The sequence below is a fragment of the Leptosomus discolor genome, chromosome 7 (assembly GCF_034619465.1).
Source record: "Leptosomus discolor isolate bLepDis1 chromosome 7, bLepDis1.hap2, whole genome shotgun sequence".
NCBI lineage: Eukaryota > Metazoa > Chordata > Aves > Leptosomiformes > Leptosomidae > Leptosomus > Leptosomus discolor.
In genome coordinates this window covers 64,277,372-64,297,296 of record NC_141397.1, presented here as the reverse complement: position 1 = coordinate 64,297,296, position 19,925 = coordinate 64,277,372, and the positions used below count along the sequence as shown (strand labels likewise).

General features: G+C 40.1%; 1 protein-coding gene across 1 annotated transcript in view; it reads left to right on the top strand.

The window, feature by feature from the left end:
- Positions 1-19,925, top strand: part of RSRC1 (arginine and serine rich coiled-coil 1) — a 168,523-nt gene that overhangs the window by 19,390 nt on the left and 129,208 nt on the right. The window contains exon 8 of the mRNA XM_086468617.1: positions 17,284-17,454. Within this exon, the coding sequence (XP_086324743.1) occupies positions 17,284-17,454 (171 nt within the window). The remainder of the gene's footprint in view (positions 1-17,283; positions 17,455-19,925) is intronic.

The following is a 19,925-nucleotide window of genomic DNA, read 5'->3' as shown; positions in this document are numbered from 1 at the left end:
CCTCCACAATATTGTGAAACATCTGCTTTCAATATGGAGTTTCCTTATCCATAAATTTTAAGATACTCTTCAGTTGTGTTTTTCATAGGATCATATCAATTCCTGGTAAGGCAAACGGAAAAACTCTTATTGACTTTAAAGGGTTACATTATGCTCGGCTCAAATATCTGATTTCAGCTATTCTGTCATTCTGTACTGCTGATTTATATCCTAGAAGTGAAGGCAAGGGCAGTAGTATGGGGTGTTTTTTTAAATTATGCATATATGGTTAGATATCTGGTTTTTCTTCTCTAGTTTTTTCTTCTCTAGTTTTTTCTTCTCTAGTTTTTTCTTCTCTAGTTTTTTCTTCTCTAGTTTTTTCTTCTCTAGTTTTTTCTTCTCTAGTTTTTTCTTCTCTAGTATGGGAACATGCAGGGGTAAGCTAAATTGTAATAGAATTTAAATTAATCTGTGGCATAGCACTGAAAATCTGTTACCAGTCTATATCAAAAAGATATGCTAAAAGTTTTCCTGTTAAAGCTCTAAGCCTCTTGATTGGAGAACGGGTAAAAAAAAAAAAAGAAAATCCTTTTCCTATTTTTCTGCTATATAGTCTTCTTGAAGTTCTTCCAAATTAGATTTTAAATGCCAATTAGGAGGTTGAATATACTAAAATAAAAGCAAATACAACCAAAATGGCCTCACCTTATGGCTAGTTAGGCTTTTTCTCTCAAAAGCGGAACCTTTGCTCTGAGCATGGCTTTGAGAAAGATATTCAGCTTAATGAACACATTAATTAGAACCATAACTATTTATAAGATAATTAGAAACGAAGCACGGTAAACTGGGCTTTTCCTGCAATTAATGGAGGATTAATTACTGGAGGTAATGAAGTGGATTTTTAAATGCATTAAGGTGAAGTACAGAGATGTGCAAGGCTTTGTGATAGTTGCATAATTATTCCAGGCTGTTTGAGCATAGCTCATATGAGATCGCTAATAAGCATCATTGCATCATTATGTATGCACTTAAAAAGACTTACCACCAAAATGACTGCCTAATTATTTCTAATTGGCAGGAGTCTGTGTAGTCATTGAGCTGTTTGTAGCCATTTTAAGGTTCATTTAACTATCCTTGGGGCCATGTGATAGATGGAAAAAAGCTTCAACTACACGCTGGCCTTGGCTGGCGCCGTTAATCAATTTTGGTGGGCTTCAGCTTGAAATGCATTTGCTGCTGCAGAGGTCAAAACCTGAAGTAGTCCAAGCAAAGTTTTGCTTTTTGAAGCCACTTGACTGTATTCATTAGCAATTAGTAAAATAATTGTGTCTGTCACTATATTTGGATTTCCATATGACTTGGTATTCTTTCATCACTGTCCCTTCTTATAGCATATTAGCTTCACTGGAAACCAAATATTCTTCCAACAGACCCTTTTAGCAACTTCAGTGTAGTGGCATATGTTCCGATATACTACCTTTCTTCGTTCATTTGTTAGCTTAAACAGCGCGGTACTTTTCAACACAATCCTCTAATTTGCTCCCGATTGATTGCTGAGTGAAAGTTTCTACCCAAGGACGACATTTTAGGGCTTTTAAGGGTATCTCTGAGGAATTAGTCATTAAGCATTAAGAGAGGAAGCGAGCAGTAGTCAAATCGAATTCTGACGTTTACCAGAGTTTTGTACTTAGGGGCATCTATTTCCAAGATGTTGACAGCTACGTACGTTCAAGGGCATCTTCTGGCAGAAGCGAGCTGCGTGGCGATCGCCCTTGTTTAAAACCTCATCCTTACGTGAATGCGAGTGCACCGGTGCTGTCAATAATTGCGTTCGAAACGTTGCGACTATCATTTGAAAATGACCTTTTTGAGGTGTTGTAATTAGTACGTCGTTATTTTATCTTACTGTGTCAGATTTAATGTGACATCCCATTAGGTAAGCGTCTGTGAAAGTTCTCAGTGAGCGCGTCGTCCTGTTGGACATAATCATAACCATCTGTGGGGTGTTGTCAGCGAACATAAGCCATTCATATAGCTTAAGAAAACACTGGTGAGCAAATTGTAGGCTAATAAAATAAAGGTCAGCTTTGCCATTTTTGCTAGGAAAAAATGTGGTTCTAGTAATTTAATGTTAAAACATAAGTTTAAAAAATAATTTCAGATTATGGTTAAAGCGTAAGATTGATTGACAACAGTTGCTCGTTTTAAAAAAGCAAAAAACATCGTTTCTTCATGAAATGTTAGTTCAAATAACAGATAAGGGGTGAAAGCAAGTGAATTGTGGTCGCATAAACTAAAATATAAACTAATCTTTATGGGAACCTGCAGAGTTCTTTCAAATCTTTTAAAACTGTTTTGATTTTGAGGCCTTTATGGTGGTAATCTTTGAGAAGAGATCACTTTTGTAAACAAATATTAAAGACAAAAACTACATGAAGTACAAATAGCCTTTCTTACTGATACTCATTAGGAATTTTACTTTATTTTATGAAGTCCTGTCCAATACGTGGAAATGGAAATGCTGTTCTGTAGATCATTATTACTAGGAAATGCATTTTAGAGTGGAACAACAGTTTTAATCTGCTTTTGAACGTTCTGATTGGTTGTATTGGAAATTCTGCTGTTAATTGAAATCGTAACTACTGATGAGTCTGTTCTCCTTTGATGTAACAGAGCGGCCTAAGCACAGCTATCGTGTCGGGCCTGAAACTGTCCGCAGCGAGCACTTCAAACGTACATTTATGTCATTACCAAATTTCAACATCAACGCATTGGTGTGGAATTTGGGTTCCGGGCGGACCCCCTCGCCAGCCTCGCTCTGTAAATTCTCTCCTTGTACTGAATGCCCTGAAACGCTGAGCGGCCTTGGCCAGTGCTTCCCAGTGCTCTGGGCTTTTCTGTCCTATAGCCGTCATCTTTGCTGACGTGGCTTGAGTGTGCTGCCCTGAAGGGATGTTGTGCTCTTCCTCTGCAGGGTGCCCGGCGTCGGGGCACTGGTCACCTCTGTTGTGCCGTGTGACATTCACAGCAAATGGAGTCTAGATGTATTTTCTCCCAACGCACAGGAAAAAACAACCCAAAACTGACCTGTTTTCATTGACAGGTAGCTTATAAATTTGTATCTCATTTTTGACTAACCAAATGCAATTTTTGCTAGCTAGAAGTCATTAATCTTTTGTGAACTCTTCAGCGCACTGTATTTTAACAGTTTAAGTACAGATGCTTTATCCTATAACAAAAATACAGTGTACAATTCAAAATTGTAGTGTTAGGGCAGGTGGGGACTCTGAGCCAAGAAAGTATGTTGGGAAAGGATCTTTTGTCAGGATTTTATGAATCTTTTTTAGCTTATTTTAAAATAAAATGCACATTACAGAAGAATTTAATTAAACACCTTGTTTTCATTGTAGGTAGAGCTGTTCCCTTTCTGGTGAGAGCTTCCAAAATATGTCTGGACCTGACTCTCCTATTAAACCAGAGAAGAGAAAATTTTGGTTGTGGTTTTTTTTTTTTTTTTTTTTTTTTTTTTTTTTTTCAGGTAGATGGCTCAACAGAGGCAGGAAATAAAAATTACAAAATTTCACACTCTGAGCAAATTAGTCATGCCCCTTCCTCAAGCCAGAGGAATCAGCTTCATGGAGGCAAATGTCCTGTCCCTCTTCAGCTGTGACTTCTGAAAGCGGCGCTGTGGCGGTCTGCGTCCTGCGTTCCTCGTGGCTCCTCTCCCTTTGTCTTGGCTGGAGCCCCCCTCGGGCTGAGCTGCCCAGGCAAGGGGAGACTTGTTGGCGAGGAATCAACATCATTTTGCTTTTCTTAAGGTTTGGATTAGGGAATGTTAAATAACTCTTGGTTTGTTTGGTTTTTCTTTTTCCCCTTCTGAAAATGAGTTGAAAATGACCAAATGGTGTCATTTCCCACTGCTGCTTTTGGTGCTCTGGTCTGTCCGAGTGTGGTGCTGTATGCTACAACTTACAAACAAATGACAGAACAAACAAATGACAGAACAAAGAACCAAGTAGTTGTTAATGCTGTTCTTGCCCTGAATCTTTCGCTTTATTTGTTTGTCTGTGAAAAGTTCAAAGGATGTTTTTTTTTTTTTTTTTTGGAAAACTGTCCATTCCTCAAAAATGTGAAAGTACAAAAATTTACATGTTTTTTGTTTGTAATGTTACTGTGGATCTTATTTTCCAATGGGCAGGCGAACAACAGCTGCTGGATAGGGCATTAGAAGAGCAAAGGGGAAATAACGTCTGAGAAATGGGAAATGTAGGCGGGTTTCAAGCAAGCCTTCAATTTAAATTATTACCTTTTTATTCTCCGTTACGAATTTCAAGTCGGATGGTTATTCTTCCTCTGACTTAAAGAATTTTAACTATCAAATTGGAATATAAGGGTCCTCTTTTTCAGTTAAACTGTTAAATTTACTGGTGAAAATCCTGTAAATCAAAACGAGGCAGGCAGTAGGATCCACATGAATACAACGGAAGGGAGGCGTGTATGGCAGTGCTGTTATAGGGCTTGGCCGCTTGCTGAGGACACACACAGCGACCTAGCCTGGTGGGGTCCTTCGTTGTATCTGATTTAGAGGATAAAGACAAAATATCTGCACAGTCACACACCTTACACCTTTGATTGTCCTATCTGCTAGACCCAATGAGCAAGTATTTGCTAAAATCAGGGTATATCAACAGATTTCTAGCTGCAGACTGCAAAAGTGCGTTAGATTGCGGATCAAGACTCTTCAGTCCAGGTCAGTAGAGCCACTTCATGAGAGGGGTGATAATTCGGGGTTGTTGGGATGCGTTGTTACTCACAGGAGCATTAGAAGTCTGAATGTTGTGAGTCAGGCAACAGGATGAAGTAAGATCTCAAGTATTCTGATGAAAGCTTTCCTGAAGACTGTGGTAAAGTACCTGAATTATGGAGTATTCCCGTGCTTCAGCTAAATTAAAAAGATCGAATTGTCTGAATAATACAATGAAGTCTTGACCTTATTTCAGAACATAACTTACAGTAAGCTGATGCGATCTCAGGATTGGTGCATCTTACGAAACTGAAGCTTGGTACCAAAGTTACCACATTTCTAGTAGTCGCAACCGTGAAGTACAATAGATTGTTAGAGGTGATGTAATCTCCTCTGGGGAGTGGCAGTGTCTTGATTGCCTGTGGTTAGTCAACCTACCCTTATGTCACTTATAGCAGGAACGTTCCAGATGGGGATCGAGCTCTTGGTGTGCTGTCTGCAGTACCGGTGAGTGTTCAAAGTAGAATTTCAGCCCCAAAGACTTGGTGGTTTGATTTGCAGCAGGAAACAGTAGGGGTGGGGAAAAACCAAAGCTGGAGAGGCATGGAGAGCACACACACACCAGCGAAACAACTGCCAGCACCGTGAAACGCAAGCCGCTGGCGGTTTCGTTGGCACGGGGAGATGGGTGCCTGCGTGGCAGGCAAGTTTTCCTTGCTTTAGTCCATTGTTAGCTTAATACTCGTTACACCTTCCAGTTCTGAAATCTCATTATGTCCCATTTCCCTCCCCTCCAGCTTCCCCATAATGGCGTTAAAATTCTGGGAATTGTGGTGTAGCTGTTGGGAAGAGAGTTGTTGGAGGTTTTGAGGGACACAATAGGTCCCTCCTCAACAATTTCAGAGTTGGCTTGACTGCACCATTTTGGTAGTATTCTCGCTGATGGAAATAATACAGTTTACATTTTAATTCTTGCCTTCAGGTTCAAAATTGAGGTGAGTGTAGCATGGGATAGCTGCTGTTGCCGGCTTCTGGCAGGTTCGGGAAGGCCATGCAGTGCTGGTCTGTAATTATTTCATGGTTTTGCTGTGGTTTTGTGAGGTTTTGTTATTTTACGTTTTAAACAAAAAGCAAAGCTTAGAAGAAAATTCCGTGGTAAAACTGAGAAACTTTTTTAAACAAAGGCATTGGTATGTAGAAATCACATTGTAATTGATTTTTTACTGCCCAGTTGAATTGCGACTAATATCAGCTAGTTTGTGATCAGTATCATCAATTGATCAGCACAGTCATGATACATTTTGAAGGATAATAATCAGCTTTGTTGCTCTATGTATTTTTAAAAAAACGATCTAGATTTTGTTTCTCTTTTTGTTATGTTTTATTTTACAATATTTTGTGTAACGATTGTAACGATTGCAGGTTGCATGATGAAAACACTTTTTTGTTTGTTTTTAATATGTTTTTTAAAGAATACGAAGTGAAATTTTCAGAGTTTCTGCCCCCTCCTTCCTTGGAGTTTTTAATTAGTTGTTAGAGTTGGGGTTTGGGAAAGACGCAACAGGGTTATAGGTGATAACTTCCAGTAAAGTAGATTTTGTGGCCGGTGAGCCTGTCAGGTATTCTTCATCAGTCCCCGGCAAATAAGCTGTTCAGTATTCATCTAGGAGAATGCTGAAAAAAGGCCATGCTTTCCTCGATCTACTTTGTGTTTGTAAAAATCCAAAATACTGAAGTAATATGCATCTAGCTTGCATGGAAATTAGAAAATTATCTTTGCAATGTGCATTGGAAAATGGTAATAAAATAGACAAATTGTTTTATCTTGTGTCTTCAAAAGATATCGACAGTCCAGTGTGATACATTTTTCCTTTTTTGTGTGTGTGCTTCAGGAGTTTCTAAAGCCCTTTTATGACTTAATTTTCAGAGACTTGATTCTATAGTCAAGTTATGGCCATTTTCATTAAGTACCTTAAAGTTTGATTTTTTTTCAAGTTGGGAGAACAAGATGGTATTCTGAAAGTCTTTCTCTATGCTTCATAAACCTATTGTGGTAAAAAAATATAGGCAGAATACCTCAGACTTTTTACATCTCGTAGAATTTAAACCCAAGATGTCTGATTATCCCTGAATTAAAGGAAAAAGTTTCCGTTTTTCTGAATTGTGAGTAATGGTTTCATTTGTTACCAGTCAAGTGAAAGCAGACACACAGGTTTTCATCGAAGTGTTATTTGCAAAGCATCATTTGAGACCTCTTCGCCACGTGAACTGGGTCTGTCTCAGTAGTTCCAGTCTTTTAAATTAGGTATTTGTTCCTAAGGACAAGCACAGGCTTTAATCTTGTCTTTAAGCAGGTTTTTGGGGTGGTTTTGGCCTTTTAAATGGTACTGTAGCTTGCTGCGGTGTTGAAGAATGAGGCTTGTTGAGATGGCTTGTTTTTCTGTTGGTTCGCTTGGGGATCGGTCTTGCTGGTACTTCTTGCCGATTTGAGCGCCTCGTGTTGACAGCGACGGTGCTGTAATGCTCTGGGGTGGGTTTTTGGGTTGGGTGGGTTGGTTGGTTTTTTTTTTGCAGTTGATGAGAACAGTTACTGCCCCATGGTGTAAACTGGTTTCAAGCATCTCTTAAGGTAATTCCGTTAGGCTGTCTGGAATCTCTTTGTGGATGTAAGTATGTGTAAATATTTTAGCATCTTTAAGCTCGAATCGTGATTTGGGCTGCAATCTTATGTATTTTACAATCACAAAACATAAACCAGTGGTCTTGTCAAGGAGAGACAGAAGAGTAGCACTTGCTGTAACTAATTTGAACTTCTCAGAGGCACCAGGGAAGTAAAAAAATTCACCCTTGAAATCTCCTCATTTATGTTCCTTAACATTTTAACATAATATCGGAGGTGTTGTCAAATTTACAACAAATAATTACCTGGGTAGTGGTTCCATCTGGAAAATGAATTTGACCTTTTTTCGTGGCTGTGTGATACATCCAGATCTTCCTGCCATAGCAGATGCAGAGTCACTAATGCCTGCTCGGTGCAGAAACGAGTTATTTGGTGTGTTTATTGAGAGTCCTGAAAGTAAGCTGGACCCTTGTTTTTTAAAATAGATTCCAGCTGTATCAAGAATAGAATGACTGCGTGTGTATGTATGAGTTAATTACAAAGCCTGACGAATTCACTTGCTAACAGAATGTTACCTTATTCGTTCATCTAGAACGAATTCAAGTTTTCCCATTTGTTGTTTTTATTTTTTTTAAGAATACGAAAAAGACGTGAAATGTCTTTGCTGCAGGATTATCCAATCTAAAGGAGCAGAAGTTTCCTGCAGCCCATTTTTTTTTTTTTTTCCAATTGCTTTTTCCTCAACCTAAGCAGCGACAGTTCTGGGATTTGGTTAGGAGAGGAAGGAATCCTTCGCGCTGGTGTCTTTGTGTGGCAAACTAACAACTGCTTTGCTTTTGCCTCACCTGGCGGTTGAGCAGCTTCTAAACTCATATGAGGGAAGATAAACGGGATATTCTCAACTCATCTGAGCTTTTTTTTTTTTTTATTAGCAGATTACTGGAATAATAATTACTTTCTGTTATCAGCCTTAACTTTGGTGTTACGTGGAAGTTTATATATCGTGTACATGCAGCTGGGCATTGCCCTCATTGTGTAGGGGGGTGTGTGTTTATGCCGTTGAAGTCTAGAACTTCAAGACTGCTAGAACTGCTTTGGATGAGAAAGGATGGGGAATTGGAGGGGTGGCTTTCTTCTCAGTTTATTTAATAGCCAGGCCAGTGTACTAACTTCTGTCTCTTTGTTATTTTATTACCTGCAGGTTATTAGAATTAAATTCTAGGTTTTTCTGCCCAGTCATGAGATGGCTAATGAATGTGGGGTTAGAGAAAAGTCCTGGTTTGAGGCAGTATCTAAGAAAAGAAAGGTGTGAGAGAAAAATCACTGCATGTAAAAACAGATGTGTTCTTAAACTGACGGTCCTAATTTGAGGTGAAATCTTAGCAAGGTCGGGGTCCTCACACAGATTAACAAGGGAAATGAATGACGCAACTTGTGTCCCCCCGATAAGATGAGGCCAAAGATCCTCGGCTCCTCTGGACCAGTTATATCTAGGGCAATTAGTGACCTCTGCGTAAGCTAAAGGGATAAAGTGGGCAGAGAATCCCCTCCTGCCATCGCTAATGGAGTGGAGCAGTTTGCAATTCCAGTAGATCAGTGGGAGCTGTTCACACAGCTGTTCTCCCTTCCCAAATCCCAGCCAGCACACTTCATCACACTTCCTTTGGCCACAGCTGCTCCCACAATCCTGCTGCTGCATTAAAAAAAAGCCTGTTGAAAAATAGTGCGTGCGGTTTTCTGTGCTGCACGCAAAAGTAACGTGTATCCAATAACCCTGCAGTTAATTTATGTCCTTCCATACGTACCTGTAGTGTGCCTCTGGCCTTCTCAAGCAGATCACGCTTCTGCATGCAGGGAAATGCTCCTCAAGCGAGCCGTTTGGTGGAGGAAGCAGGCTGTAGTTCCCTACAGGTCAGTGTAACTGGCTTTGTTAGGCACGTCGACAAAAACAAATGGTTGATCTCCCTGCTTGAATAGCAGCTGTTTAATCTGTGATTTATATTTCTGGTTTTCAGATATTATTTAGTAGAGTCTGTTTTCTGGTTGTAGTTTTCTGTGAAGGCTTTTGTCAAAGCTGGTAGGGTCATAGTCAGCTCCTCTTCTGTCACTCGTTCCTTAGGCGAGTTCTGCCTGAGCTCCACGAGGAGCAAGTCTCTAAGCCAAGGGCTGCTGACACAAAAGCTCAGTTTCAGTGAACTTTGGGTGTTTCTGGAGTTAGTTCTTTTTCACCCAGTTGTTGATCTCCTGTAAGGTTTTCCAACAGCTTTGTGGTGACGTGGACGCGCTGAAGCGGAGATCGCCGCGTTGTCGGCACTGCATCGGGAGCCTGTCGGCTGCCGTCAGCAGACTCCTTGTAGGATGGTCGAGGCGTTGTGGCAAGGAAGGCGCTCCAGGCTGCCCCGGGAGGCTGTGGAGTCTCCTTCTCTGGGGACATTCACAACCCACCTGGACACGTTCCTGTGTGACCTGCTCTGGGTGACCCTGCTCTGGCAGGGGGGTTGGACTGGATGATCTTTCAAGGTCCCTTCCAACCCCTGATGTTCTGTGATTCTTTGGAAGTGAGAAGAGGTAGACCAGAAGGCGGTAGTCTGGAGAACTAGATTAGTGACAAACGGACTGCTTGGGAGAAAGCAAAACTTAAAGCAGTGTCTTCTCTATTTGTTCTTCTGTCTGGCTGCATTTATCTACTGTGCATGCCAAGTTTTCAGCAACTGCTTGGTTGTTGTTTTTTTTTTTTTTTTCATTACATCTTACTGGAATTTTGAGGATTACTTCCTCAAATGTTTGATTATGTGAACGTAATTTATAGGTGGAGAATTGTTTGTTGCTGAACTAAGCTGATGCCTGTGTCTCGTGAATCCACTTTCTCAGTTCTGCAAACAGGGTTCCTGATTGTCCCAGTTATGGTTTATGTTTCATCTTGCTTTTCTCTGGCACTGTGGATGATATTGTTACTGTCTTTAATATCCCTCTATTTTGTCACTTACCGACTGTCTAAACTGCTGGCTTGAAGCAACTTCTTCTTCCTCTTAGCACCAGTCTCATTCAGGCTTAAAAGCTGACTCTGCTTCTGCCTGGTTTCATTTTTCACTCGCCTTATATTTAGCAATAAACAAAGAAACCATATTATCATACGTATCGTCTATATTTAACTTTCTCAAATGCATGCATTTTTAAAATCGCAAACTAATAGTGACCTGAAACGTTTCATAGAGGTAGCCACATTCTCATTAAAAATATATTTATAGTATCAATAACTTCTACACTCTGACCAACTGCAGTTGATGCTTGAAATTATTTTACCTTCCCCAAAAACTTGTACCGTGATTATTATTATTTTTTTTTTTCCTGGTAGTGAAGTTGAGTTAAACAAGAAACTTTCTCTTAATATGCTTTGAAAGAGAACATGTCATTTTGCCGCAATTAGTTGTGCGTTTGCCCTCTGTCTTTATTACCAATATGAATATCCAGGTTTGATGCAATGCAGTTGTGTTTCATTGTTCTTGCCCAGACTTTTGATTTATTGCTAAAGTATTAGAGGCATGAATTTGTTGGGTTTTGTTTGCGGCTATCGAGCTAATAATAATCATCATCATGTAATAAGAACAGTATCAGCTGAGAGCTACTTAGAAGAATGCCAGGGAAGGACTGGACATCTCGGAAACTTTGATTTGAGTGGTAGTTGCTGTTTGCCAACAAAATAGCTTATTTTTTCAAAAACTTACCTTCGCAGAAAGAGCGCTTGCTTTCTTCTGTTGGAGCTGTCTTGGTTTTGGGCTCTAATTCCTCTTCCCATTTAAAAAAGTCTGTCTTGGTGACTGTTTTCAAATTGTAGTGTTTTGAAAAGATTAGCTCGTACCTATAAGATGTAGTTCAATGCTTTAGTGCAATATAATTGGGGAAATACTAAACGACACTGACCTCATTTCCTTCAGAACAATGAAAATTAATAGTTTCACGTTTTATTAGGCTGATATTCCAGATGTAGTGTACATTTAATTAAGTGTAGTTTCCTTTCAGTTATGGTATGTGTATCTGCTTTTTGTCGCAAATTCTTTCTAGTTTTACAGTTTTCCACATGTTTTCTTTCACCATTTATGATTTTTTCAAAGCAGAGCTATAAGGATTTAAATCACTTTAGCATGCAGCAAAACAGTTCCCATTCAAACAATAAACGCCATTTTAAAAAGCCTTTAGATCTTCTGTCACTTCATAAATATAAATGTATAAAAACATTATGCAGTTGTAGTGCCCACCTGCTAATTAAATCCAGATTTCCTCAAACTTGTTTTAAAATCTGCTTATTTGTTTCAACTCTGTCTCTGTTCAGAATACATATGGCCCTTGTGAAACTAATTATGCTTATGGAGCAGCTGTTAAATTTAGTGCAACTAATTTTATCCAATATTTTACATTTTAATTGATTACCTGTGAAGAAATTAGCAAATTAACACTTATTGTGCAGTAACTGAATGGGCTTTTATGGATACTTTCAATTTTTACAAGTGGACCAAGTGTTGATGGAATAAAGACGTTTCTTAGGATTTTAGATAGGAAAGTTATTGGTGAGCCTTGATTATCTGGTGTGAGAATTTAGGGATACTGAGTGATGCCAAGCATCTGTGTGTTCTGTAACTTAGACATGAAAAGCAGATTGGAAAGTAATAGCTTTTCACAAAATTTTGGTAACATATGGGCTTATCTGGATCTAAGAACTCTTTGAAGATCTTTGAACTTGACTAAATGACTTAACCTTTGGCATGGTGGGTGGGTGTTTTGTGTGTGTCGGTTTGGGGGGAAGGGGATGTGCATGCTGGCAGTCTACTCTCCAGCTTGATTTTTTTTTTTTTCTTTCTCCAGTAGTTCTATAATTTGAACACTTTAGGACTTGCTTTAATATGAATAATAGGGATTGTTTTTATTTTTCGACAGTAATAAAAGAGAAAAATCTTTATTCTCTGCTTGATCTCTGGACTTTAGTCCTTGCTTACTGATGAATTCTTGGCACAGATGACTTCTCGTAGCTCCATTTCATAAAGTTATATCTTTATTTCCTGTTCTGTGTGTATCGCAAGGTATTTTAATAGTAACTCATGGTAACATGCAGGTGAATTTGTTCATGTTACAAATGGAAATGTACTGCAGCTTGTTCTACACCGAGTAGCAAATCTAGTCTACTTTTTTGCTTTATGAAATTATCTTCCACTGTCAAGAGCCTGTTGCGTATTTGGGATTTGATACAGGCCTTGTGGAAGACGGCGTGAAGTGTTCTTCAAACAAGTAGTTTAGGGTTTGGGCCTTATAGGCCAAGAAAACAGACAGCTGTCTTGCTCAAGTGGTAACATACTGGAAAATGAAGTCCTGTGGCATGAAGTGCAGCTCTGCAGTGTGCTGTGAAAGTGCTGGTGATGGGCCTCTGCTTCGAGGCTGGCCCTTGCTCGTCTGCCGTTTTACAACGGTTGTAGGTGAGCGGGAAAGTTCAAGTGGCAGCTTGTTTTGGGAGTACTTGCCAACAAGTCCCCGAAGAGTGTAACTTCTGCCTGTGTATGACGCAGCGCGTCCCTTTGCACACTTTGTGGGAGGCTTTTCTTTTAACCAGGAATGTATTAAAATGTTGTTGTTTTCCAAAATTCAGGGAGTCATCCTCTTGTGCGTGTCTGCCCGAGGTAATGGTAACAAAGGACAGTCTTTGCTTTTAGTACTTAGGTAAAACATAAGGGTTTCAGCTATATGCTTTAAACCATTTCTACCCAGGAAATACTGTTCTTTGCGGGAATTTTGTCCCAGTAGAGAGCAGGCTTGGGTAAATCCTGCTTTTGATAGTCATATGGCTAACAGCATGGAAGTAGTTTGGCTGGACCTAATCTGTGGTTATTTTACACTTAAACAGTTCTTGGTTACATAAGCAGTGACGTTATGTGCTGCCTGGGCCAAAGTGGGAACTTTTTCATGGCTGGTGTATTTACAGCGAGTTGGCCCTCAAGGGAATGCGCTCATCTGTTGGCGGTATCAGCGCGCGGAGGCAGTGCTGGCCTTTGCCGTGCAGCGACTATATGGGAACTGGAACGGTGCTTTTCCTCCTTTGTAATTTTTAGATGTTTAGTATAATTTCTTTGGTTCCTGAATCCATACTTTTGGCCTCTCACTGTATGGTGTTGCTATGAATCTGATCTCTTTAGCCTTATTTATTTAAGTTTTCTTCACTTTACTGAATCAATAATCTTATTTTTGTTTTCCTGTTTAAAATGCTTGACTCCTCCCCCCTCTTAAAATTACGTCTTATGCCTTTTTTAAAAGATCAAGTGAGTCTCTTCTCTGCTTATTGTGTTGGTCGCTCCCTTCCTTAAGCTTTTCAGTTGAGGGAGAAAGAAGCCTTGTTTTTTGACGAACGCAGGGAAAACCTGTTTGTAGGCAAAAACAATTGCCTTTTTATTTTCCTAAGTGTTCTGCACTTCCCACCTGTCCCTGTGAGACTTGCGCTGCAGAGTCCCTGTGCACTTCAGTGCCTGTCCATTTTCATGGCCCGAAGAGGTACGGTTTCATGCCTTCTGGGAGCGATGCAGCGTTCACTCGCTATGTCAGTATAATTGTGGCTTTGGCTTCGGTCACTGCTAATCCTCATTTCCTATGGCACCTCATAGAAACGGAGAGCTCTCTGAGGAGCACACGTGCTAGCAGAGATCAAGAAGATTGGGGTCTTACCTGCTTAAGCTCAGCCGTTCTTCTAGGGTTTATTGCTGACTTCCTGTTAGTTCTGGTTCAGTTTTAGAAGTATTGCTGGCAGAACTTATTTTGTCATGTAAGATGAAATCATTCTAGAGAATTATACTGCAGAGTTTGTTATTTTTGCCATCTTATGTCTGTTATCTTAAAGTATTTAGTTCCTGTGCTTCCTTTGTTTCATCAAAACATGGTAAAACTGTGAGCCTTAACTCGTAATACGCTAAGCTGTTGCTTAGATAGTTAAGCAAATGTATTTTAAAATTTCCATGCCTCTACTTGTGTGAGAAGAGAACCCCTAAGATTTTTTTCAGACTAGCAGAAGACTGAAGCAAGGGTTGAGATTCAGCTTGAAGCCTAGTGGTTTTTCTAACAGTCCTCTGTTACTATGACTTTGGGTCGACTGTGAAGGAGAAAGGTTAATTCGAGAGAAGCTTTTTCAAAAACAGCTCTGCAGCATTGAGGGAAAATAAGGAACAATTACATTTTTGCAAAGACCTTTGTACAATGATGGAAACCTCTGGAAAACTCCTCTCTGGAGGAGGTCAGGCTGTATCCCTGTCACAGGTCGGGGTGATGTGTCAGTCTCTGACCCACAGCGCTCCTGTCTTGGAGTCCACCTTGCAGCTTTTTTTCTGCACAGCTCCCTCTACAGATCCCCTAAAACAGGGCATTGCAGTCCGTTTTTGGGTTAGGCTGGGGGTCTGCAGCCCACGAAGGCAGCCAGGCTTCACACCTGAACTGCCCTGAAGACCCTTCTACGTGCGCTCACTTGTTATCTGAGCTAACAAGTCCAACCAAGCTGAAGTTGTCTCTGCATGAAGCCAATTCTGGGTTGTCTGCATCTGTGCTCTGGGCTGAGCTACAGCCCAGATCAGCTGCTCTGATAATTGAAGGATTGACTGAACTAATGTGTCCTGCAGAGATGGCTTCTGTGGAGTAGAACTTAACGTTTTTGTTAAGATCTTCACTGCAATATCCCGTCGATAGTCATCTGCCTGCCTCGCCCGCGTGACTGGGACAGGGAGCACAGACTGTATCGGCTATTTTCTATAACAGTAAAACCCAAGGGATAAACAAATAGCCCGGGATCGCTCTAGGGTAAGGAGTTTTGTGGGTGCAAAAGATTGCAGATGCAAGCACAGTGACGGCTTCTGCAAGGAAGACGTTTATCAGTTTGTCAAGGCTGTTATAAGCGCGTTATTTCAGCTTTGATGCAACAAGTTGCCTTTAATTTTTAAAAGCCGTTTTTTCTGCGTGTAAGTGATACCTGTCGTTTGTTCCACGTAAGACACGTGAGTGAACAAAAATCTGGGATTTGAGCATCCGGCTAACCTGGACTGAATTTGCTGTTCATTACACCTGTGAAAGGTAGATGTGAAACCAAGTTCAGATCTGAGCTGAGAAAGTAAGCTCTCTAGCAGTAAATATTTTAGATTCCTCAGTTATTTCTGTTGGAAGGACTACACCCTTAAGTAAGGAGAGGCCTTGCATCAAATGGAGGTGATTTGTGTTGCTGTTGGGTGCTTTTGCTCGTTTGTTTTGCTGTTTCTGACTCTGCAGAGCTCTCGGGGATTGTGGTTGCCTTTGAATAGGGAATATCCATAGGGCTGTAAATCTGTGCCTGCCTCGTCATGACGCTTGTAAAACCAGTGTCTTTGTGGCAACCAGAAAAATAGATCTACTATCCAGAGTACTCTTTTAGCTGGAAACTTCCTTTGCCCGAAGACTAAAGGATGAGTGGATGCTCTTTAATTTGTGGCGACGTAATAAAAATCCATGTTGAGACAGAAAATCTTCTATGGTTCGTAATACTACATGCTGTTGAAGTGGTGATTTGATCTGTTGTCCTCGTGCTGATAGTGTGACCGATGGCGGGAGGCACTGTGGTGTGAGAGGTGCCGTCTGCCGAACGAACCGTGCAGCTGAGCTTCTGACCTCCCGCGCGAGCCTGGAGGGCTCGATGGCCAGAAGAGGTGTGCTGACCCCAGACTCAATAACAGCATTCTTCCTAAATGTAATTTATACCTTCATCTGGATGTCGTATTTTCTTTGCTTATTCTATGGTTGAGTTTTATTAAACAGTTGTTGCCTTTTAAATTGAGTGATCTTTTGTGCGTGGTTTTGCTTTTAAAGGCCTTGCGGAGTTTTGTGCTCCAAGAGGTGCTAAATAATTTTTTTTTAATACTGTTTTAAAAAGTGCCCTTTCCCCAGCCCTCAGGGTACTTAATGAAACTTTCCACTGAGGTGCCATCAGAACTTTTACAAAGATGTACGTTGTGAGAGAAACTAATGCAAACTTGAACTGCTGTTTTCCTGAATGTTCGTTGTCTATAGCTGCTCATGTACCGTAGAAAAGATGTATTGGTTCGTGATAAATTATAAATTACAATTTAAAAAATAATCTAAAAGAAATTTGGGAATGATTAGAAGTTTTGGGGTTTTCTTGATACATATAGAAACAGTCATATCGTAATACTTCTTGATCTTTTTTTCGTTCAAGTGTATCAGTAACAACGTGCATTTATTGCAGGGGAATGGATAACATGATTGAGAACAGAGCATCCTGTAGCCGTGTAGGAACTTGTAACCACGAACCAAATATGTGCGCAAACCCTTGCACCTGTGTGCAGTTTCTTGCATTATTGGGCTGTAGGGTTGGCCTACTTATAGCTTATCTGCAAAGCGTGTTTCGAATCTGAATTTGATATTAAGAAGCTGCGTGCAAATGTCAGCTCTGCAGGCTGAAGGCAGGGGTTTGGGCACGTCACTTCTGGGTTTTGTTGGAACATCGCTATTAGTAGTAATGTATTTAGTATGTAAGTACAAGCACTTAGTAGCAGCTGTAAATACTTTGGTTATTTGCCAAGCTAAATTGATCAGAACTTCAGAATTTAAAGTTTAATGTTCAAGAAAAGATTTCCTTCCTCTCCTTCTGCAGTAGTTCCAAGGGTTACTTTGGTAATAGCAGATTACTTTGTTAATGGGTGAATGCTACGTAGTGTGGTTTAATTTATTTTGCATTCTTCCCTCAGAGTTGAAGCAATGCTTTCTTTTTCACTTTTCTTTTGTTAAATTGGCAGCGTTTTGTTTAAAAGGATTAAATCACTCAATGGTTTGAAAATGTGTTTAAAATAGTTGGACTATATAACAAATCTAACATGCAGTGACAGTGAAAAATGTATGACTGCTAAATTGTAATACTGTGGATTTTGTGTAGATCACGCTCAAGACCTCGGCAACGTTCTTGTAGTCGAAGTAGTGAAAGATCCAGTCATAGGAGAACTCATAGCGGGTCTCGTGAAAGAGAGCGGCGTAAAGGCAGAGAGAAAGAAAAAATAAAAGAGAAGGGCAAAGGAAAAGAAAAGGAGATATGTGGCACGAAGCATGGGTAAGTGAAATGACAAACAATGTAACTGTAATGAAAACAGGGAACAATTTAGTGTTGTTTTGCCTATTTGTAATCAGTTTGCTTTATAGTACATGGTCTTTTGTATAAACTAAGTGGAAATTGTTTAAAGTCTTTGAATAGTGTGATTCTTAGTGTTTTAAAATTGTGGAATGGAACAACATTTCAAAGTAAATGATGCTTTAATTTACAATTCTTTTTTCCCCTTGATTTGCAAATACGCTAAATAGCTTTCCTCAGCTGATTAATATGAATATTTTTCAAGACATAATAACCACAATTTAAGGAAAAAATGAGGAGTATTGGAAAGTACAGAGACTATTTCCTACGAAAAGATGGCTTTCACTGTTCATTCACCTACTCCTACGTTGTCAGAAGTTCCTACGGGGCTTCGTTTGTGGCTCAAAGCACAGTTTCAGCAGGAGCACTTGCTGTGGGTGAAGGACGGCCTTTCTAAACCTCCTCCTGCCAACCTAATTTCTGCTTGAAATGACTTGGATTGTTAATCTTGTTTTTACAGATTTCTATGTAATTACCTCTGCTTTATACATCTCGATCTCCTGCAGCATTTACTGTGATGTTTCTCTTCCCTGTTTATGCGATTGTTTCAAATGGAAGACACTGGTGTGTCACTTCAGGAATGTCCCTTTGGTGGATTCCCACTGAAAAGCTAAATGGGAGTTTCTAGAGTAGCACCCTGCACCACGTTTGTGGAGGTACCTCACAATTACCTCCCTGGTTTTATGGCTTGATGACACTAGTTACTTAATCTCTCAGATATCCTTACCTACATGTCAATGGTTAGTGCACTGATTATGTAAATATTCGGGATTAGCTATTTGCATGGGTTGTTTTTTTTTTTATTTGCAGGACATCCCTTAGACTGCTGGGGACTTCAGGAGTGGAGTTTTCCTCTCATTTTAAGGGATACTTTCCTTCTTTTACTAAACCCATGTGGGATATTTCTCTCTTCTTTTTGTGGATGTTTTCAGCAATCAATAGCATTCAGTGTAAACAGACCCCCTGAGATATTTGCAGTATGTCTGATAAATTACAAACAAGATGCCTTTTACCCACTTACCTGAAGTTCAAATATGTTTTGGTCCTTCTAGAAGACTTGAGGAGAAGCCTGGATGTTCCAGCCAAAATTGTTTTTTTTTTAATTTTGATTAAAAAAAAAAAAAAAAATTATTGAAGTAGAAAAGTAGGGAAAGGATCCATGCTGAGCACATAACATTTGGTGTGTGAGCTGTTTTCTGGACTTTGTGTGGAAGCACATCTTAAATCATGCTGGAATATATGGCAGCGCTCTCCGAGCGTACCGCCTGACTTCACGTCTTTTAATAAAACAAGGATCAATACGAGATAGCTGTAGGGAGAGCACAGAAATGCCCAGCATATTTTTTTGGAAGCAAGCGATTTACCTTTATATTTTCATATCTTACAAAGTTGCTTATGGTAAATTTGAAAACAAAATGCCTTGTTTGGGTCGTTTCCAAGGTAGTTAGGACAAGGAGTACAGATTGAGAATAGAAAGACTTGGACATCAGTCTGTTTTCCCCTGAGCTCAGGTAGGCTTTGTACAGGGGTTTCTTACTTGGAGCTTTATTAGACTACAAAATGAAATGTACCTAGGAAGATGCTGATGTAATCTGTGCTTCATAAAACTTTTCTGAGGGGGGACGACATGTTTTTCAGCTTAATCAAATAGTGATCAAAGTATATCTGTACAGAGAATATGGATCTGAGAAGTTTTTTCCCTGCACAGTTATTTGTCATTCTGAAGGTGGAGACTGTATCAGCATCACATTATTGTCTGTTAGAGGCTTTGCAAAGCAACGTGTTTGAAGTCACAGGGAAGACAGAGCTCTCTGATGCAATTGCTGTCCGCAAATGCCACACAGTTACGTGTCCGTGGAATATTCTGTCATGGAGCCCAGTAAGAGCGAGTGGGGAACCTGCAGTTTTCCGTTCGAACTGCATATGTGGAGGAAAAAGGGAGTTGGTGTTGCTTCTCTTTGCCTTGTATGTGCTCCAGAAAACAGGTTTGAGTAAGATGTGTTGTAGTTGTGTTTTTGTATGAGGCTTCCTCAAGCCTCCCAGGTACCTCCGTACAGGTACTCCAAGGCACATCAAGGGCCAGATTGAGTTTTCAGTTGGAATCCGTGTACATTTGGAATGTATTTATTGAAAGTAGCTACTTTAAAGCTGTGATGAAAACCATCCTGAAGCCAGATTGTGAGAAAACAGACGATAAATTATCAGGTGCTGGTTAACTTTGTAGTTTCACTTAGCATAAAAAGAAGGTTTTTCAGTTTGTCAGCACTGCAGGTTACCTGACCTAGGTAGTCACGTCTTTGGGGCTTGACTGTTCCTCTGAAGTGGAGAATCAAAATGCAATTTTTGCACCAATTAAGGAGCAAATGGTTTTATTTGTTTGCGGCTCACGTGAA